At 63.5% G+C, this 20,146-nt stretch overlaps 2 protein-coding genes across 3 annotated transcripts in view; one reads left to right on the forward strand and one right to left on the reverse strand.

Annotated features, from left to right (window-relative positions):
• The window catches only part of RECQL5 (RecQ like helicase 5), a 37,401-nt gene extending 34,736 nt beyond the window's left edge, over positions 1 to 2,665 (forward strand). For both annotated transcript variants that reach the window (XM_007185694.2, XM_057536367.1), the window contains exons 16-20: positions 309 to 838; positions 997 to 1,087; positions 1,307 to 1,525; positions 1,763 to 1,832; positions 1,921 to 2,665. In XM_007185694.2, coding sequence (XP_007185756.2) covers positions 309 to 838; positions 997 to 1,087; positions 1,307 to 1,525; positions 1,763 to 1,832; positions 1,921 to 2,021 — 1,011 coding nt within the window. In that variant the 3' untranslated portion in view covers positions 2,022 to 2,665. The remainder of the gene's footprint in view (positions 1 to 308; positions 839 to 996; positions 1,088 to 1,306; positions 1,526 to 1,762; positions 1,833 to 1,920) is intronic.
• The window catches only part of MYO15B (myosin XVB), a 33,018-nt gene continuing 15,529 nt past the window's right edge, over positions 2,658 to 20,146 (reverse strand). Inside the window, 43 exon segments of the mRNA XM_057535197.1 lie at positions 2,658 to 3,114; positions 3,284 to 3,424; positions 3,559 to 3,692; positions 3,877 to 4,010; positions 4,267 to 4,382; positions 4,546 to 4,691; positions 4,868 to 4,964; positions 5,100 to 5,177; positions 5,280 to 5,374; positions 5,467 to 5,582; positions 5,684 to 5,760; positions 7,071 to 7,147; positions 7,545 to 7,617; positions 7,708 to 7,771; positions 7,940 to 8,085; positions 8,497 to 8,651; positions 8,762 to 8,873; positions 9,110 to 9,251; positions 9,322 to 9,446; positions 9,640 to 9,758; positions 9,892 to 9,967; positions 10,519 to 10,578; positions 10,803 to 10,915; positions 11,381 to 11,600; positions 11,699 to 11,789; positions 11,887 to 12,142; positions 12,219 to 12,323; positions 12,494 to 12,572; positions 12,783 to 12,995; positions 13,094 to 13,215; positions 13,364 to 13,462; positions 13,665 to 13,749; positions 13,869 to 13,939; positions 14,037 to 14,137; positions 14,376 to 14,537; positions 15,010 to 15,082; positions 15,297 to 15,475; positions 15,560 to 15,795; positions 15,899 to 15,994; positions 17,241 to 17,371; positions 17,583 to 17,640; positions 17,956 to 18,015; positions 18,678 to 18,771. Coding sequence (XP_057391180.1) covers positions 3,055 to 3,114; positions 3,284 to 3,424; positions 3,559 to 3,692; positions 3,877 to 4,010; positions 4,267 to 4,382; positions 4,546 to 4,691; positions 4,868 to 4,964; positions 5,100 to 5,177; positions 5,280 to 5,374; positions 5,467 to 5,582; positions 5,684 to 5,760; positions 7,071 to 7,147; positions 7,545 to 7,617; positions 7,708 to 7,771; positions 7,940 to 8,085; positions 8,497 to 8,651; positions 8,762 to 8,873; positions 9,110 to 9,251; positions 9,322 to 9,446; positions 9,640 to 9,758; positions 9,892 to 9,967; positions 10,519 to 10,578; positions 10,803 to 10,915; positions 11,381 to 11,600; positions 11,699 to 11,789; positions 11,887 to 12,142; positions 12,219 to 12,323; positions 12,494 to 12,572; positions 12,783 to 12,995; positions 13,094 to 13,215; positions 13,364 to 13,462; positions 13,665 to 13,749; positions 13,869 to 13,939; positions 14,037 to 14,137; positions 14,376 to 14,537; positions 15,010 to 15,082; positions 15,297 to 15,475; positions 15,560 to 15,795; positions 15,899 to 15,994; positions 17,241 to 17,371; positions 17,583 to 17,640; positions 17,956 to 18,015; positions 18,678 to 18,771 — 4,987 coding nt within the window. The 3' untranslated portion in view covers positions 2,658 to 3,054.

Here is a 20,146-nt window from a genome sequence, read left to right on the forward strand (position 1 = left end):
ACCCCAAACCTGGGTCCAGGAAAGGCGCCACGGCCCCTTGCCCTCAGCGAGGGTATAGTCCTTGCTCTCCTCGCATCACAGCCCTGGCCCTAGGGCACCCCAGGGCAGGCCCTCGCGCTTCCGTACTCTGCCAGCTACGCCTCTGCAGCCCCCCACAGTGCCTGTCTCACCACCCTGATCCCCAAGCCTTGTCCTGCCCAGCTTTTCCCGCCCCCACTCCCGGGAGCCCCACCCACGCAGCCATCCCTGGGCCCTCTAGAGAGTGCCCTGGAGGCACCTGTGGTCAGAAGCCTCTCTCCTCCTCACAGTTCAAACCCAAGCGGGTGGGAGCTGGTTTCCCGAAAGGCTCCTGCACGTTCCAGACGGCCTCTGAGCTGATGGAGAAGATGCAGCTCAAGGAGCAAGACCCCCGGCCGGTGCAGGGAGGCGGGCAGGAGCCGCCCGGCCGGCCCCGTGGCCGCCAGGATGAGGAAGGCGCTGGGCCCAGAGGAGAGGCCCCTGGGAGCGGTGCTCATTGTGGGGGGCCCTCCCCCGAGAAGGAGGCCAAAGGCCCCTCTCGGGGCAGTCCTACCGCCAAGGCCCGGGTCGGCAAGAAGCAGCAGCTCCTGGCCGCAGCGGCCCTCAAGGACTCCCAGAACATCGCCCGCTTCTTCTACCAAAGGACCGAGCGCTCTCCTCCGCTCACTTCAGCCCCAGGGGCAGAAGGTGCCAGGCCTTCCCGTGACGGGGCGCGGGGACCCCTGCCGGCCCCAGAGAAGTGCACGGGGGAGGAGGATGGAGCCATGGGACGTTTGGCTGCCCACCCCCAGACCGAGGAGTGCTCCGAGGACGGGCCAAGGTGAGGTCACGGGCAGTCCTGGCATCCTCTAGAATCCCCTCTGCTAACTGGGCCTCTGAAGCTCGGGGCCTGTTCCCACGATGTGCTTCACTGGGCCACCTGGGCTGAGGGCGCGGCTGGCATCTGGAGCTCTGACGCCTGCTCTCCCTTCCGGCCAGTGCCTGCCCGCTCAGAGACCAGAGGCCCCCAGAAGGCCAGCCCACCCCCACAAAGGAGGCACAGAGAGGCAAGCGGCCCAGACCCCAGCAGGTACTGAGAGGGACGAGGCCATGGGGGAAGATACCTGTCTACCAGGCTGGTGTCTGCTCTGGGTAGGGGTTTGGGAAAATCATCTCTTCTTGCCACATCCCAGGGCAGATGGGCTGGGCTAGAGGGAGCCAGGAGGTGCTGAGGCCCAGTCTTCCAGAAGGAGGGGAGGGGCCAGGAACAGGGAGCCCAAGAGTGACCCTCCACTGTGGCCCTGCCCAGGAGAACCCAGAGAGCCAGGCTCAGAAGAGGCCACGCCCCTCAGCCAAGGTCTCCGTCTTAGCTGAGACCAAGGGCAGCATCTCAGCCAGCGATCAGGGCAGCTTGAACCCCCAAGGCTCCTGCCAGCTCTTGGCAACTGGCATCTCGCTGAAGGAGGCTGCGAATGTCGTGGTCAAGTGTCTGACCCCTTTCTACAAGGAGGGCAAGTTTGCATCCAAGGTAGGGTAGGTGCCTGGGCTCTGTTCTCCCCTGAGCCTGGGGCACTTGGGTGCAGTGCGTGGGTGGGTAGGGAGCGTGAGCCCCAGGAAAAAGCAGGGCGGAAGCAGGCCAGCCCAGAGGCCCGCTCCCCGCTGCCCGCTCCCCGGGTCTGCCTCGCTCTTGGCTCACAGCTGTGGGTCGCTCAGAGAGCAGGGTGAGGTTCTGTGCTCTCTGCCCCTCTCCACTCTCTGTCCCCAGGAGCTGTTTAAAGCCTTCGCCCGCCACCTCTCACACTCGCTGACCCAGAATCCGTCTCCGGGAAGAAGCGGTGAGTGCCTGCGTCACCGGCCGGGAGGTGATTGTGGGGGCCCTGTAGTGGGGAGACTGGCTCTCACGCTCCCCCATCCCGAATCCAGTGAAGGAAGAGGCCCAGAACGTCATCAAGCAGTTGTTCCACGGCCGAGCCCGGTGCGAGAGTGAAGCTGACTGGCACGGCCTGTGTGGCCCGCAGAGATGACCGACAGCTGCCCAACGGGGCCGGTGTCCTCCCCGGACTCCACCGCGGCCCAGCCCGGGCCTCGCTCAGGAACGGGGAAGGTGGGCGGCCTGCTGCTGCCGGGGCGTCGTCTGCTCTCAGGCTCTTCCCCCTTCCAGCCACGCCTTGCTTTGGAAATGGGCCTGGACACCTCCCAAATCAAGGTCAGAGGTCAGCCCACCTTTCTCTTTGCTTGCGAAGCCTGAGGTCCTCTTTCTCCTAGCCTCCCTGCCTCCCCGGCCCTCGTGGCTGGGTTTTCTGGGCCAGATCCGCAGATCAGAAAGTGACAGGTGGTGTGGCTGCTGCCAGAGGAACAGAAGGAAGGAAGGTCCCTCCGCCTCTTGTACTTAGCACGTTTTAAGCCGGGGGCGAGGCCCACCAGTCCGAGGCCTTGGGGCCTACTCAGAAGAAGCCCGGGCTGGCCCCGGGTCTGCCCCCACCACCGTCTTCCCTCGCGATGCCAGCCTCCAGCCGGGCCCAGGTGCAGAGCGCGTGGGAAGACGGGCAGCCGCCAGGCCCTGCTCCCTCTCGGCCCCTGGTCAGAAGGCCAGGCGGGGCTTCGACAGTTACCAGGGGAATAAAGTCCTGGTGGTTCTCATGCACACGCACACGGCCCTGTTCTCTCGGGACTTTTATTTCCTCAGCAGCTGCTGCTCCCAGGGCTGCGCTCATGCTCATATCGGGCCAGGGCCCAGGTGGGCATCTCCCCCAGACTGGGCAACATCGGACGCCCAAGCCGAGTTCCTGCGGCGCCCACCCCAGGCTCAGGCCCAGACCCAGGCCCACCCCAGAGGGAGTCTCGTGACTCTTTCCCAGTTGAAGTCGCTATAGCAGCCCCTCCCCGTGGGCCAGCTGGGCTGTGCTGCAGCAGGTTCCAGAACAGCCAAGCGGTGAAGTCCAGGCCAGACTGGCTTGACAGCACCCAAAGGAGACCGTCCGGGTGAGACTTGGGCCAGAGAGGCTTCCGGGCCTCGTCTCTGCCCCTCCCCCAGTCCTCTTGGGTGAAGCCCGGCCACTAAATGGAAGGAGAGTTGCGGTCCAGCAGGAAGGTGATGGTGTGCTTCAGCTCCTGGGCCTGCGCGGGCACAGGCCTGTGAGGCCAGGGCTCCCCAGCCAGCCCCCTGCCTCTGCCCCCAGCCCCACCACGCCGGAGCAGTGGGCAGCGGCCTGGGCCCAGGCTCCCGGGCACACCAGGCCTGGGTGAGGCGCTTGCCACCTTCTCAGGGCGCACAGAGGCCACCCACCTGCGGCAGCTCAAACCAGATGGTCTGGGGGTTGTCAGCCAAGCCATAGTTGAGTTCCAGGCCGGGGGAGCCCTCAGCCCCCAGTGGGCTCAGCATGTGGAGCCGCTGCAGGTCCCGCAGGGCGATGGAGCAGTGCAGTTCCTGGGGGCAGGGAGGGGGGACGGGGGGAGAGAGAGCAGAGCTTGGTCCCTCTGGGGGAGGGGTCAGTGTGGGTGGTGGGAGACGAGTGGCCCGAGGGTGCCCAGGCCAGCACTTGGGCCAGGAGCCTGGCCCACCTGAGAGCTGGGGTCCATGAGGATGAGGTGCTGGCGGTTCAGCCCCAGGAGGCTGGGGCTGGGCAGGGCCGGCTTGCTAGCTCTCAGCACCATGTAGACAGTGTAGCCGAAGAGGGGCAGCTCACTCACGGCCTCTGCAGATGGAGGGGTAGAGCAGGAGTTCTGACCGCTGGGGCTCCGGGACCTGCCGGACTTTGCCCCCAGGACAGAGGAGAGGGCGGGGCAGGTGGAGAGCTTCCTCAGCCCCTCCACCCTCACCCCCCCTTCCTTGCTGGGGCTCCCGCCTCTGCCCCAGCTGCCCCCGAGCCCCAGACCCACCGATGAAGCTGATCTGCGCTTCCTGAGAGCTGCATCCTTGCAACTGCCTCAGCTCCTGGCCCATCAGCCTCTTCACAGCGGCCACGTTCATCTGCCATTGCAGCTGCTTCGGCAAGTAAGCCAGTAGGCCTTGCCTAGGACACAGCCTGGTCAGTCAAAGCTGGGCATACAGCAGGTGCTAAGTAGATGAACCAGTGGCTACCATGGGTGAGACCGGGGATCCAGACACATGAACGAGGCGTGGGCTCTGCCCTTGAGCGTGGGGGGGTGGGCAGGTGTACCCAGCCCCCATTTGGTTAGGGCCACAAAGGGCACAAGTAGCCTTGACCTTGGAGGAGGGCGTAGGGGTGGTGGGGTGACAGGAGGCGTGAGGGCTGCGTTCACACTCACTCTGAGGGGGGCGCCTCGTGGTTCCTGCTGAGGTGCTGCAAGGCAGCCAGCCTGGCGAGTCGGGCGTCTTCCTGGGCGCTGACCAACAGCTTCCCCTGCAGGTAGTCCCACAGCACCTGAGGGGGGAGCAGTGAGGGGGCAGCTGTGCCCCGAAGCCCCACCTAGTGGGTGGCTCCTGGGCTCGAGCCCTCCCCCCACCCCGGGAGGGACTCTCCCTCAAGCTGCAGCCGAGGCTACAGCCGCCAGCGGCGTGGCAGCACAGGGCCGAGTGGGGCTGACCTGGCCGTAGTGGGTGCTGACGTAGGTGGGATTATCGAAGTGCAGCGGGGTCTCCCAGCCGAGCCGCCGGCTGTGCAGGCTCACGTCCGGACCCACCACCTCGCTGTTGAGGTACTCCCGGGGCCACAGGGGCCGCACCAGCTGGCCTGCGCGGGGAGCCTGCGTCCACAGCCTGCCCTGCCGCCCGGGGCCAGCCCCGCCCACAGCCCTGCCAGCCCCAGCCTCCCCTGCCTCCCCCGTGGCCAAAGAGCGGACTTGGCAGGCAAGGCCACGTCCCTGAATCCAGCCGGGCCACGCTTCCTCCCCAGGCCAGGTGGCCTACCTTCCCCTTTGATGAGGAAGAGGGCAAATTCTTGCACTTCATGGGGGTCCGTGATGCCCATCTGCCCACACATCTCCTCCAGCACTTCTGCTGCCACCTGGACATGGGGACAGGGCCGTGACGGGGGTGCTGGGGAGGGAAGGAGGCTGCGGGAGGGGAGGGGTGTCCCCAGAACTGATGCCCACGGCTTCCCTGGGTCTCCCCAGCCCCTCCCCTGTGTCCCCGTGCTCACCGTGAAAGTGTGGATGTTGGCCTTGTACTCCACACCCCCGGGCAGGTGAATTAGGAGCAGGTGGGCCACTTGTCCTTTCTGCCAAAGCAGGTGCGGGGTCAGTCCCCCAGTGGGCAGAGGCCCCAGCTCCCCCCACCGAGAGGGAGTCCCAGAACACCCAGCCGCCTGCACCCCCAATACCAGGAAAGCCTGCATCTCGCCAGGGGAGGGCAGCCGCCGGCGCCCCCCGTACTTGACTGTGCGCTGGAGGTGCTCCTGGCACCTTCGGGCCAGCTCTGCAGAGAGGAGCCAGGCTGGGGTCATGAGCATCTCCAAACCCCTCCCCAAGCAGCCGAGACCCCAGCCTGGAAGCCCCTCCCACCGGCACCTTGGCTGAGGGCCGAATGCTGCAGAAACTTGGTCACGTAGGGCATCAGCGAGGTTGACGGGGGAAAGTAGCCTGTGAGGAGGCTGAGGAAAGTCCAGCCTCGAGCGCAGGGTCCCCTGCAGGGCAGAGAGCCTGGGCTTTGGGCCGGCCGGGCAGCAGCACTTCGGGCTGCCCCTGAGAGGCCCGCCACCGACCCCCGCCCGTCCCCCACACTCACGGCCGGGGGTGTCCTGTGATCTGCTTGATGGCCTGGCAGTAAATCTCATCCCTGAGGTTCTCCTTCTCCTGGCACAGCTGTGGGGACAGGAAGGGCAGGGGGTAGCAGGTCGGGGGCAGAGCTGCAGTGCAGTGTGGTGTGGTGGAGTGAGGGATGGCGTGGGATCTGAAGTCAGAGAAGTCCTGCCAGTGGCCGTGGGCGGGGGGCCAGGTCAGGGTGACAGCCCACCGTCATCTCTTGGTCTCCCTCTCACTCGGATTAATAGCATCTGCACAACTGGCCACTCGACTAAGTCGCCGTCTTTACCCGCTTCCAGGCCGTGCTCGGCCCTGTCCTCTTTCTCTCGTCCCTCTCTCTTAGTCATCTCTGCCTGACCCCCTCATCTCCTTGACCTCTAAGGGCTGCGGTGCCCTTGGGCCTCTTGTCTGCTGATGACTCCCGGTGCCTGCCTCCAGCCCAGACTTCTCCCATGAAGCCCAGACCCTCCACTTGGAAGACTGGGACTTCAGACTTCACGCATCCTAAACACTCCTCCACCAGGCCGGCCCCACTCCTCGCTCAGGCTCCCTTGTGGAGACCAGCATTGCTCTGGCCTCGGCCTCCGTGTCCTCCTCGGGCCCTCGCTCTCACACCCCACGTGCACCTCATAGCAAACCCTGCTGCTCGGAGTCTTTCTTCTCCCCTCTGCTGCTACCTCTGGGCCTGGGCCAGCCAGGTCTCACCTGGGATCGTGGCAGGAACCCTCTCCTGGCCCTTAAACTCCCAGAATCGCAAACAACCGCCAGAGCGACCCCACGAAACGTAAGCCACATCTCTCTTCAGAACCCTCCAGTGTTTTCCCAGATCTCGAAAAATCCAAGTCCTGACAGTGGACTACAAGGCCTACCGTGGCCCGGACCCACTGTCCCTCCCGGTCCTCCCCTTCCACTCTCCCCCTCACTCACTGGGCTCCAGCCATACTGGCCCTGCTGGGGCCAAGGCCCACTGCCCCCACCCCCCCCACCGCCTGCATGCGTGCCCCAATGCGTGTGTGCCTCACTCCCCGGCCTCCTTCAGGTCTCTGCTCCAGGGTCACCTTGTCACCAAGCCTTCTGCACTGTAGCAGCCCCTCCCCTGCTTTATCACTCTCCACGGCACTCTTTGCCCTGGACACGTTGCATTAGGGTTTACTGAGTGTCTCCTCTAACCAGGTTGTAAGCTCTGCAGGGACTTGGCCTGCTTGGTTCACTGCCCTGCCCCCAGCATGTAGGTGCTCGATAACTAATTTTGGATGCTTTGAACGTATAGTGACCAAGGGACAGGGGGTCCCAGGGAGGCCCAGGCAGGAGGACAGGAAGGGGCCCTCAGGGCTCACTGACTCCCCACCACTTGCAGCTCACTTTCCTACCTTCAGCAGCCCGTAGAGGAGATCCAGGTCGTTCTTGCCCCGGGGCTTGGACTGGTCCCCCATAAACTGCATCAGAGCTGCGGGCAGGATGAAAAGCACGGTGAGCTGGGCTGGGGGCCTGGCCCTGGCTCATGCTGTCGCTATGCAGGGCCATCTCATGCCTTGCTCTCAGAATGCGTGTAAGCCAGGCAGAGCGGCAGTCTCAGCTGTACCGATGAGACAGGGTTCAGAGAGATTCTGTGGCCACCCAGGGCTACACCAAGCGCATAGCAAGCCGGACCCACCGCTGCCTTCCAGCCCAGACTCCACACAGCCCACAGCCCCTTGGGCATGAGTAGAAGTGGGTGAGGGCCATGTGGTATAGGAGCCACCACTGAGCTTCCCCGAGTCGGCAAACTCAAGGAGAGAAGGCGACCAGGTGCCTGGGTCCCAGGCACTGCAGACATGGCGACCCGGGACACTGTGGCTACTTACCCTGGAAGCTTCCCACAGCCTGCCTGTTCACGTCCTCGCCACTGACGCTGATGAGCGATGTCTGGATGGGAGCCTGCGGCCAAAGAGGCTGGCTGTGGGTCTGGGGCCATGGGGGCCAGAGGGCAGGTCTGCTGTCCCGGCTCCTCCCCACCGTCCCCCTTACCTTGCTGTACTGCACCAGGCTGGCCATGGCCTTCCTCTCAGCAGCTTCACCTGTCTGGCCCAGCCTGAGGGGGCGGAGGGGAGGACAGCCCTGCTTGCTCAGCCCTCCCACCCCCATCCCAGGCTGGGTAGGGAGGGTGCTAAGAGCCCTGGCCCGGTGGCTCTGAGCAGGCAGTGTCCCACTTCAGGGACACCGAGGATGGGCAGGCATGGGGCGGGCCCAGGGCACTCACAGGGTCTGGGGCTTCCGGAAGTAGCGCAGGGCAAATTCCTGCATGGTGTAGTCGGAGTCTGTGGGCAGGGTGACGCAGGCCACAGACGGGGACAGGCTGGTGGCCAAGTTGTCACTGTGTGCCTGGCTCCAGGAGTGGGTGGGGAACTTAGGAGCACGGGAGACCTAGTGCCACCCGAGAGTCCCCTGGCCTGTCCGGCGGCCCTGCCCCAGCCCCCACCCCAGCCCAACCCGAGAGAAGCAGGCAGAGCAGCTGCAGTGAGCACACCACCAGAAGCCAGGAAAGTCAAGAGCTGTTTATTGAGCGTCTTCCAGGTGGCGCCGAACTAGCTACCACGAGGGCCACACAAGAGGCAGACAGCCCAGCCCCTGCCTGCAGGGAGCTCACAGCCCTGCTGGGGAGACAGGACAAGAAATCGGGAGCGGGCAGAGAGGCGGCATCAGACCAAGCGCTGCCCACCAGGCGTGGGGTGGTCCTCCGCCGCTCTGGGGCAGTCGAGCCCTTTCTTTCCTCGACTCCTAGTTAGGCCTCGCCTCGGCCTCTCCCGTCTTCCTCACCTCCGACGCCTTATCCCGCTCTCTGTGCTGCAGCTGACTCTTGCGCCGGCTGTTCCTCTGCTGCATCGAGAAGGAAGAGTCTGGAGCAGCAGCCGGCTGCACTATGTCAGCAGGAAAGAGTCCGGAACGGCCCCCGGTGGAGCCAAACTGCCAGCCTGGGGGAAACATCCAAGGATGGTGCCTCACCTTGCTGGCCCCTCTGCCCCTGGAGGCTCCGCCGCGTCTGCCCGCCGGGTGCCAGCCGCCCTGCTTGCCCCGGGGATACCTGGCTCCAGAGTGGCCACCGGCAGCAGCTTGATGAGGTCCCCCCGTTGGAAGCTGAGGAGGCTGTGGTCGTCAGTGAGGTAGCTCCGCAGGGCAATGACGTAGCCGGAGTCCTGCAGGCGGGCGGGTGAGCGGCCAGCCTGCTTATGACTCCGTCCTGCCCGTCCCACCTGCTCCCCCGTTGGCGTCACTCTCCACCAAGCGCCCCCAAGTTCCAGCCCCGCCCCAGGCAGCTTGAAGGAGCTTGGCTGACGGCCCCGAGACCAGGCAAACCAGACGGGGTACGACGCAGCGGTGCTGGAGGCCCCCCGCCCGGCTCCCCGCCGGCCCCCCGCCGGCCCGCACTTGCCTTCTTGAGCTCGCTCAGGAGCAGCTCAACCATGGCCTTGATGGCTCCCGCCCGGCCTGTGTGCAGCACCAGCTGTTCACTCGTCAGTGACAGCTCCAGGCTGGAGCCAGCCAGGCATTCTACGCCCAGCACCTCAGCAAAGCTGTGCAGAGGGTGGGGCGTGAGCTGGGGGCCGTCTCGCCAGCCCACCCCACACCCCAGCCCAGGCTCACCTGTACGAGCAGAGAGTCTTCAGCTGCGGCTGGTCGGGGTGGAAGCTGGGGCCTCGGGTCACCTTGAGCAGTCTCAGCCCCCGGTGGGACACAGCCAGCAGCTGCACGTCGCTGCCACCCTCGCCCTGCCCGGAAGGTGGCTGGCTCATGGACAGGCTCTGGGCCCCCCGCCACCGTCCAAGACACCCTGGGGCTGCTCAGGCCAGTGCTGCTCTCCGTCGGTTCCACTGGGGCCCAGCCCACCCCCAGCTCTCATCCTGCTGCAGAAGGCCAAGCTGGCCTCCAGCCTTGGGCGCTGCCACCCCCAGCCTCACTGACCGAGACGGGGAAGATGCGGGAGAAGTAATTGGCCCAGTTGTCCCTGGCGGCCACCACGATGCGCTTCTTGACACTGTCCTCAGCTGTGTCCAGGGAGTCCAGGCCCACCTCCAGGTCTCCTGTTGGGCAGAAATGGCCCCAGGCCGTCCTCAGGCTCCCTCACAGCGGGGACCCCAGAGCCTACTCCCTCCCTCTGGGCAGGCCCAACCCCCAGCGCTCCGGCTCCCTGACTCCAGGGTCCCTGGACCCTACGCAGCAGGTCTTTCATCCTGTGCCTCTCGTCCTGGGAGATCCGGATGCAGGACTCCGCAAAGGTGTCCCTCAGGATCTGGGGGCAAAGCCAGGCAGTCACCACCAGGTCCTGAGGCCACAGCCCACCCCAGAAGCAGCCACACGTGGAGGAAAAGCTGGAGAGCCCCATAGGCACGTGGGTAGAGCAGGGAGGGATGCCTGGCCTTCCAAGCCCAGGGCCACGTCCACCCGGAGCTCCCACCTGCCTCCCCCAAGCTGCTGGCCCTAGTCCGGCTGCTGCTGTCAGCTGAGATAAGCTTCCCTGAAGGAACAGGAGTTGGGGGAGGGGGGGAAGCTACTGTAGAACTGGGGAGAACAGACGCAAGCATCCGGGAGCATCTAGAGGTGGCAAAGGGACAAGCTCGAGCGAGCACCTGCTGTGTGCCAGGCCTGTGTTGGGTGCTGTATACGCTTTATTTTTAATCCTCGTCATAAGTCAAAAATGGTCCTTGTTCTGAGGGATGTTGTGAGGATTAAATAAACGAAGGCAGGGCTTGAAACACACCAGCGCCCCGCAAGTGGGGCTGTTCTCGTGCCTGGGGTGGGGGCGGTCTGTCTGTACACGTCCCAGGTGGGCTGGGCTCTCACCTGCTCACAGAGGAGCCTGAGGCAGTAGGGGTGGCTGAAGTTCTCCCGGGGGTAGAACACCTGGACGAGGGCAGGAGCGAGTGAGAGTGGGCAGGGACGGTGCCCCCGCCAGCCCCCCTCCCGCCCCACCTCTGCCTCCTGGGCCGGAGGAGGTGGGGCTGGGGAAGCAGCCCCCAATGTCTGTGTGTGGAGAGGAGATGCTGGGGCCCCAGGCTGGCGTCCCTACAGCCAGCGCCCCGTCCCCCACCCAGAGAGGCCAGGCTGCGGCCCACCCTCGTGCCCACCTCCTTGCGCAGGAACAACCTCCAGGGGGCGCTGGCGTAGGAGAAGCACACGCTGCCCGAGGGCACAAGCAGCTGGGTGGAGATCCCCTGGTCCCCCATGAGCTCCGCAAAGCCTGGCGGATGGAGGGGCCGAAGGGCATCAGGCGAGGAGCTGCCCAAGCCGGAATGATGCGGGCACGGGGAGAGAAGACCCTCGGGCCACTAGGGCCCCACGTGGCCCAGCTCAGTCCACCTCCGCCGCCTCCCTCCCCCCGCTCCGCCCCATCTCTGGCCTCCGTCTCCAGCCTCCAATGTTCCCTGCTGTCCCTGCCGTGCGTGGGCCCTCCCTGACCACGTCAGCAGGGTCACTAAATTCCTGACGAGGCCCACGCCCTGTGACGGTCCCTCCATGCCAGACAGGCCCCAGGGGTACCCGGGCCCTGCCCCCCGCAGGAACGCGGAAGCTGGGGCTCCTCACCCACGGCTCCAAAGTCCGGAAGCGCGAGCAGCTCACCTTGGCCATGAGCGCTGAGAGGCCCTTGGGAATCCTGCCCCCGCCCCCCACAAAGCCCACCTCCCGGGGATGTGGGGTTTCTTACCGTGCGGCTCAGCTGGAGGGGTCGCTGGGTCCCAGGATGGAGGCAGCGGAGGCGCTGGCGGAGGCGGGGGTCTCTGGGCAGCGGGTGGCTTCTGGCCAAACAGCTCTTGAAGGGGCCCCTGCTTCTCCTTGATGGATTTGGAGGGCACAAGCCATGGCTGGCCCTTGGGTCGAGGGGCCACAGCTGGCGGGGGGCCCTTCCCTGGGCTGGGGGACAGCGCCTGGGGAGGCACAGAGAATACACCCAGGCTGCGTTTACCCCGGGAGCCTCAGGAGGACTCGAGCGGAGCGGCACGCTCTGGACAGGACGGGGCCTCACCGAGGGCAGCGAGGAGGCACCACGGATCCCCAGCTTAGCCAGGGCCTCATCCTTAGGGTTGTTTTTCTTCAGGAAGATTTGGGGGGGCTTCCTGAGAGGAGGAGGAGGAGGTCAGGAGTCCACAAGGTGACTCCGGGGAGCGGGCAGCCCTGGCCGCCCTCCCCCTCCCCACCGCCGCCGGGGTGCACCTGGGTGGCTGCACAGGCACGGGCATGGGGCCTGGGCGGCTCTGGTATATGCGGATGATGTTGCGGATCTCCCTGCTGGGCTCTGCCTTCCGGGGCTCAGGGTCCGAGCTACGCACCATGGCTCTGCCCTCGGCCGGCTGGCGACCACCGCCAGGCCCCGCCTCTGTGGCTGGCTCAGCCTCAGCCTCCTGTGTAGCTTTGGCCCCATCTCGTGTCAGTGGCTTCTTCACTACCGGGGGAGGAGGAGGTGACGGCACTGACCAGAAAGAGAGGAAAGATGTGAGACCCTGTGCCGAGCCACAAAGCCTGGCCCTCCCCCCTCTCCCCGCCACCTGCTCTCTGTTCCTCTTCTTCCGGCTCCTCCTCCTGCTCCTCCCCCTGGGGCATCTTCACCTTGGCCGGAGGCCTCATCGTCTTCACCTTGATCTGCGGCTGCCCTGTAAATGCCCCAGATGGCCCTCTCTATTACTCTCCACCTGGCCCACCCATCTGGGCTCCTGGACAGGCCACACTGACCTAGAGGAATAGAGTGCACCCCACCGTCCCCTGGCCAGGCTGGGGCGGTGGCTGAGTTTCTGTGTGGGATTGCCACCCCAAGGGCCCTCACCCAAGTTCTGGAAATAGTCCCGTTTCTGCCGGAAGCTCTTGGGGTGCCGGGGCCTGACTTCAGCCTCCTGTGAGGTCTCCTGTGGCAGGAAGGGAAAGAGAAGGAGCAGCCCTGCCGGACAAGCTGCCACTCGCAGAGCAAACCCACTTGGATCCGTGGGGCTGGGGCCTGGCGGCATCTTTTCTGCATCTTCCTGCGCCCCGCCCCCACCCCGTGTCTCCCACTTCTGTGGCCTTGGAGCCTGCTGCCCCACCCCGGCCCTGCCACCTGCCTGGCCTCGGCTCCTCACCCTCAGGCAGGCACCTACCAGTTCCAGGTCACGCTCTGGCTCCTTCTCGGGGGTGGGTGTCTTCTTGGGCTTGGGGGTGACGGCTGGGGGTGGAGTCAGGGAGGCAGCTCCAGGGGCCTGGGCCTGGGCATGATGCTCCAGGGGCTGGCTCTGGCGCTGCTTGGCCTGTTGCTCCAGGGACAAGGCCATGGCCTGGGTGGTCATCTGCTGGGCCTGACGGGGGAAGGGTGGTGTGCTAGGTAAGAGCTGGCCTAGCCTCGCCCCACAGATCTGTACCCACTAGGCAATCCATGGGCCCTGCCCGTCCTCACCAGGATCAGCGCCTGCTGGTTGATGAAGTTCTGCTGCTGGACTGCCAGCTGCCTCGCGTCCACGCTGGGAAGCAGGGGCTGTGGCTGCGGCTGTGGCTGTGGCTGCGGTGGCACCACCACGGCTGCGAGAATGGCAGGCAGTCAGGGCGGACGAGCGCCATGGCTGAGCTCCCAGCCCTCTGCCCACTGTGCCCTCTAGGCCCCAGGCAACACCCTCCCTCCTCCAGTCCCTACCTGAGAAGGGACCCAGTGGCTATAGTCCAGCCTTACCTGGCATGGCGGGGACCGCCCCCATTGCTGGCATCATGGGCATGGGTGCAGGCATCATGGCTGGCTGGTATCCAGGCATCTGCATCATCCCTGAGTACACTGAGGGAACAGGGCCCCACCCCCAGGTCGGTCCCTACCTGGGCCCACAAACGGCCTCCCTTTAGCCCCAGGCGAAGAGAAGAGTATGGGCCACCAGGGTGCTGGCCGGAGCTCCGATTGCAGCTGCGTGGGGATCCCAGGCCATGCTTGCCTGTGTTGCTGGGCAGGGAGGCTCTGGATGGGTACTCAGCCCCGCACTCACCCACAGGGTAGCTGCCTTGCTGCATGGGCCCCATGGCGCCCCCTCCCTTCATGCGGCCACTCAGAGCCCTGCCTTGCTCCAGATCCTGCAGGGACAAAAGTCACAGGTCCCAAGGTCAGAGCTAGAGCCCTAGGAGGGATGGGAGGGGCAGCAGAGGCCCCAGGGGCGTAGGGGCAGCAGCGGGGTGGGGTCTGCGTGCAGGACACTCACACTGAGGCACGGGGAGAAGAGGTGGTCCAGGAAGCCATCCAGATTCCCTGAGGTCTGGGACTCACCTGTGGAGGGTTACTGTCACCTGCCTGGGGCGTGGGGCTTCTGGCACCCCCATTCCCAGCACTCTGCCAACCTCAGTGTGCCCACTCCCAGCCTTACCTGTGCGACCCCTGCTGGGCAGAGTTAGGGCTGGACCTGGAGGGGGACCTGGGGGCAGTGAGGGGGCCTGGATGCCAGGGGCCGGGGGGATGTCCTCGGCTCTGCAGGAGATAGTGGGCCCAGCTAAGGAGGTGCCCTGGCCGGGGAGTTCCCAGGTTGAGGCAAGGTGTAGAAGCTGCTGTGGAGGTCATCCCCACGCGGTGGGCGGAGGCTTGGGGGCGGGTGGGCTGGGCCTGTGGCAGCACCTGTGAACCCCCGTGGATGACAGGGTGGCTGAGGGGGTCACCTACGACAGGACAGGGACAGGAGCAGGCCATAGGTGCTGTGGGTGGCACCTACAAGCCACGGGGGGCAATTGGGTAGCTGTGGGGACCGGCCGGGTCCCCCAGGTCCTCGGTCCGGCCGATCAGGTCCAGCACGAAGTCGCAGCCAGCCAAGTCCTGCCAGGAGTCCTTAGAGTGCAATGACACAGACCAGCCACGCGGGGGCAGATCCAGGCCTCTGGGTGAGACAAGGGCACGTAGCAGAGGGTGGTCAGCCAGGAGGACGACCATCCGGAAGGGACAAGGACCTGAGGGTGGGCTGGGGGGAGGGGGTTGTGGAAGGGGACAGGAACCTGGCCAAGGACCCAGTTTCCCTCAGACAGCTCTCCTTTACCTGCAACTCACAGCCCTCTACTTCTACATTGGCTCTGATGCATTTATTCATTCAACTTGATGAGAATCTGGACCAGATCTAGCAGGTATACTCTCTACTTGCTCTCCGTCTTGAATCTACTGTCTGGACCCTGCCCACCTACCCCGCCCCCTCGCCCCCATCCCGCCCCCGGAAAGCAGGCTTTGGCCTTGGGCCTGCGAGAGCAGCCGCAGGAGGTACTTGGCGGGAGAGCGGGCTGGGAGCGTGAGGGGAACCAGGAGGCGGATGGCACAATGGCCAGTGTGGGCTACACTCGCCCGTCCCAGGCCCCGCACACCTGCTCTGCAGAATCCACCCGGCGAGCTGCTCCCCTGTGGTCCAGGACTCCACCTCGGCCGAGTAGCACTCCTCTGCAGGGACGAGGGGTAGGGGCAAGAGTGAGGGACAGCAGGGTCCACCCGGACGGGAAGGGGCTACTGCCCCGTGGTGGTTCCGAAAGCAGGAGAGCAGGGAGGTCAGGGTCACATCGGGAGGGCTGAGGCGGGAAGGGGGTCGAGGGAGGGCGAGAGTGCCGGGCAGGCTCCACTGTGGGCCTGGGGAGGCCCGAGAGGAGGCAGGCGTCACCGTTGAAGGTGAAGACATCCAGCGCCATGCGGCCCCGCCTCCATCCGGCTGTCCACTCGAGCTGGGTGGGTGGGTGGGCCCGCTCGGACCCAGGGGCCCGCTGCGTGTGCTCCAGGGCTCCCAGCAGCTTGTGCTGGCACAGTGCTGCCGTGCCCCCGGGGGCCTGGCCGGACACAAATCTGCGGGCACAGCACAGGGCTGCGTGGGTCTGGGGGTGGCCTGCTGGCCACACCCATGGGGCCCCCACCTGCCGGGCCCCTTACTTGAGCAGCGGCTTCTGCAGGGTGGACACTGGGGGGAAGGCGCTGAGCAGGACGGCCAGGAGGGCCCAGCCGCGCTGGCTCTGCTGCTCGTCCGGGTTGCGCCAGAGCTGGGCCACGAGCTGGCTGAAGAGTTCGTTGCGCAGCCCCGGCCGGCGCTGCCCCTGCCGCACCAGGTACTGGCCCATGGTCTGCTCCTGCCAGGGTTCCAGGGACCCGTCCCCCAGGAACCGCAGCATCTGCAGACACAGAGAGAGGGGAGGCAGGACGTGCGGGGCTCCCGGTGCCCGGCCAGCACCCCTTGCACGGGCCCACCCTGCCCCTCCCCAGTGTGTCACTCACCACCTTGTTGATATCCAGGGCATGCTGAGGGTTCTCACCGTCCAGTCGGGTCAGGGGTTTGGTCAGCAGCTGCCCAGGTCTGGGCAGGGATGGCTCCTGCAAGGAAGGAGGGCGACACGGCGCCTGAGCAGGGGCTGGTGTGTGCTGACCTGCCAGACACAGCCCCGGGGGAGCCCCAAGGGAGCACGCGCCCTGCGAGAGGAAGAGGGGCCGGTGAGGAAAACCATCTTAAAAATACATCTCGGGGGGCTTCGCTGGTGGCGCAGCGGTTAAGAATCCGCCTGCCAGTGTAGGAGACACGGGTTCGAGCCCTGGTCCGGGAAGATCCCACATGCCGCAGAGCAGCTGGGCCCGTGCACCACAACTGCTGAGCCTGTGCTCTCTAGAGCCCGCGAGCCGCAACTACTGAAGCCTGCGCGCCTGGAGCCCGTGCTCCGCAACAAGAGAAGCCACCGCAATGAGAAGCCCGCACAACGCAACGAAGAGTAGCCCCCGCTTGCTGCAACTAGAGAAAGCCCGCGTGCCACAACGAAGACCCAACGCAGCCAAAAATAAATAAATTTATTTAAAAAAAAAAAAAGAAAAATACATCTCAGGACTTCCCTGGTGGTCCAGCAGTTAAGAGTCCACGCTCCCAATGCAGGGGGCCCAGGTTTGATCCCTGGTCAGGGAACTAGATCCCGCATGCCACAACTAAAAAAGGTCCCGCATGCCGCAAAAAGATCCTGCACAGGCAACGAAGATCCCGTGTGCCGCAGCTAAGACCCGGCGCAGCCAAATAAATAAATAAATATTAAAAAAAAAAACCTCTCAATCACTCCTTCTGATTAGAAAACTAAAGCTCATGCATGCAGAAAACTCAGAAAACACTTAAAAGGATGAAGAATAAAAACCACCATTAACATTCCACTGCCAGATATAACCACAGTTAACATTTTCGCCTCTTTCTTTCTAGTCTTACTTTCTACGTGTAGGTACACACGTCATCTCCCCACCCTCAAAATTAACAAAATTGGGATCATACTCTACGTGCAGTTTTGAATCCTGCTTTTGTTGCCAACAGTGTAGCCTGGACACTTTGCCTTGTCATTCAACATGCTTTAACTTCAATGGCAGGGCAGTGCCACAGGTGTAACCAAGGTGTTGCACTGCAGATAAGTAACCAGCAACACGTTTAGGTTCAGCGGATTTTCCGAGCAACGCAGTTGCATCCACAGCCCCGCAACAGGAGAGGGAGGAGGGGACTGGAGACAGAAGGACAGACACAGCTTCTGCCTGATGGGGGCTAACGTCTGGGGAGATGTGGGCATCAGCCGTGTACAGCTAAGGCCTGGGGGCCCACCTGAAAGCCGATGGAGATGAAGCTGGAGAAGGGGAATTGGTCGATGTCGGGTGGGAGGGTCAGGCTGGGCCGTGCGGGAACTTCCGGGGGCATGACCTCGGTGATGCTCTCGGCCAGGGTGTGCTGACGGCCTGGGATGACATAGGCGGCAGCCCAGAAACGCCCAGGTAAGGCGCCTGGCTCTGGCGCCGCCTCCACCTCTCAGCCTCAGCCCCCAGCTCCAGTGCAGAGGGAGCCGGGCAGTGAGCTGGGGGGACCCAGAGCATCAGAGGGAGGGACCACAGGGACAGAGCCTCCGCCCAGGAGGGGGTCATGGCAAGAGCGACGCCCATCAGGACTCACCTTCCGCTGTCTTCAGCATGACGGCCAGCTCAGCCGGGATCTCCAAGCACCCCAGCTCCTAGCAGGGGGGAGCAATTGACCAGGAACTAAGGGAAGGGGTATAGGTACCCAGGGGCCCTCCTCACCCCCAGGGCTGTAAGCTTCCCCTCCAAAGACCAAGGATTCTAGTCTTGGACACTCAAACAAATAAAGCCCCCAGAGCCCTCAGAGGAAAACCAAGGGCACCCCAGGCCTCTTCTTGGGGGCACGATGGATGGGCCTGAGGGACAGGACCCACCTCGGCACCCCTGGGACCCCACGCTCCCCCTCAAGCCAGGCCAGGTCCAGCAGGCTCACAACCCAGCAGACACCCTCCAGCTTCCAGGCCACCTACCATGCTTGGCCCCTTCTTGGAGGTCCCAACTCTGTGCCAGCTACGCCGATGCCCAAGCTGCTGGGGGAGATGCAGGAGGAGATGATGCCCCCGTGAGGTGTCACCAGGAGCTCCCTAGAGGCCCCTCCCCCACTCAGCAGTTCAGCGGCCCTCTCCTCCTCCCAGGAGGACCCCACACCAGTGGAGGAAGAGGTGCGGACCCAGGGGGCCAGCTGTCTTCCCCCAGCCCTCCAGAGCCCTCACTAGCCTTAGCGCTGTGGCTGTCTCTGCCCGTCTACCAGGGCACCGGGAAGAGGAGGGAAGAAGGGAAGGAATGGTCCCAGGGGACAAAGTCCAGCCAGGGAGGGACCAGAGAGGGGGCCGTATGTGGGCATTGACCTTTGAGCTGCTTTATGGCCCTCAGATTGGAGTCACTGGGCAAGAGGGGAACAGTCCAAGGGAGGCCTGGAGGGGATGGGAGGCACCCCCAGCCAGCAGGGGAGAGTCAGGCCCTGGCAGTGGGCAGGCATGAAGGAAGGCAACAACCTCCTGGAGGCCCCAGGCTACCCTGGCCAGGCAGAGGGGAACGGAAGGAGCTCCACCAGCAATGGTCTCCGAGCCCTCGGTCCTTGTGCGGCTGGGCTTGAAGGGTGGACACCGTCGGGATTTGGCCAACGTGGCCGGCAGGGCTGCCTGGCTTCTCCCCTGAGCTGCCCGGGGCAGGACCCATCCATGTGCTTCACCTGCCCTCTCCGCTGTCTCCAGAGCAGGTGCCGGCCCGCCAGCAGGATGGTGTTCAGCTGCCCCAGAGCTGCCCGCCGCCGGAGGTACCACTTCCTGGAGGCCGGGAAGGGGGTCGGTGAGGAGTCCAAACTCACACCCGATACCTGAATCCTCCAAGCCAAGACATGAATGTAAAATCGGACCCCAGGGAAGCCCCCAGCTGCCTAAGGGAAGCAACAGGGAAAGGACACGACACTTTGAAAGACCAGCAGGTAAACTGAGATGCTGTTGTGCCCAAGGGATTAAGATCTGGGACCCTGGAGCCGACCACCCGGGCTCGTTCCCCTACTGTTTAGTCACTGCGGTCCTGGATAAGTTACTTTACCTCTCTGGGTTTTTTTTGCTTTTGTTTTTGGCCATGCCGCATGGCATGTGGAATCTGAGTTCCCCGACCAGGGATCAAACCTGGCCCTGGCAGTGAAAGCACTGAGTCCTAACCACTGGATCGCCAGGGAATTCCCTACTTAACCTCTCTGTGTTTTATTTTCATCATCTCTAAAATGAGAACTAGGGCTTCTCTGGTGGCGCAGTGGTTAAGAATCCGCCTGCCAATGCAGGGGACACGGGTTCGAGCCCTGGTCCGGGAAGATCCCACATGCCGCGGAGCAACCAAGCCCGTGCGCCACAACTAAGGAGCCTGCGCTCTAGAGCCTGTGAGCCACAACTACTGAAGCCCACGTGCTGCAACTATTGAAGCCCATGCGCCTGGAGCCCGTGCTCCACAACGAGAAGCCACCACAGTGAGAAGCCTGTGCACCGCAACGAAAAGCAGCCCCCGCTCGCCGCAACTAGAGAAAGCCCACGCGCAGCAGTGAAGACCCAACACAGCCAAAAATAAATAAATAAAATAAATAAATTTATTTTAAAAATAAATAAATAAAATGAGAACTACTGTAATGCTTGCCCCACAATAAGATGAAATGAATTAAAAGGTGTGTTTGGAATAAAGTCTGGCATATTATTATTTAAGAAGCAGAACTTCTAAAAAATGAAAAAATAACATTCACTGGAAGTCTAATGGGAGATCCCGGAAGAGACAATATCTTTGAGAATTTTCCAGATATAGGAAAGACCAGACTCCTCAATGAAGGAGCCCTGAGCATGATAAATATTTAAAAATAAATCTATATATACTATTAGACATGACATAGATAAACAACAAGGATCTACTGTATAGCACAGGGAACTAATTTAATATCTTGTAATTACCTATAATGGAAAAGAATCTGAAAAAGAATATATATATGTATGTATATATTTGTAACTGAATCATTTTGCTGTACACCTGAAACATTGTAAATCACTATACTTCAATAAAAAAAATAAATAAATCTACAGCTTTTGTACATAAAAGGACACTATCAAAAGAATGAAAAGAGGGCTTCCCTGGTGGCGCAGTGGTTGGGAATCAGCCTGCCAATGCAAGGGA

This window comes from Balaenoptera acutorostrata, chromosome 20, assembly GCF_949987535.1.
Source record: "Balaenoptera acutorostrata chromosome 20, mBalAcu1.1, whole genome shotgun sequence".
Lineage (NCBI taxonomy): Eukaryota > Metazoa > Chordata > Mammalia > Artiodactyla > Balaenopteridae > Balaenoptera > Balaenoptera acutorostrata.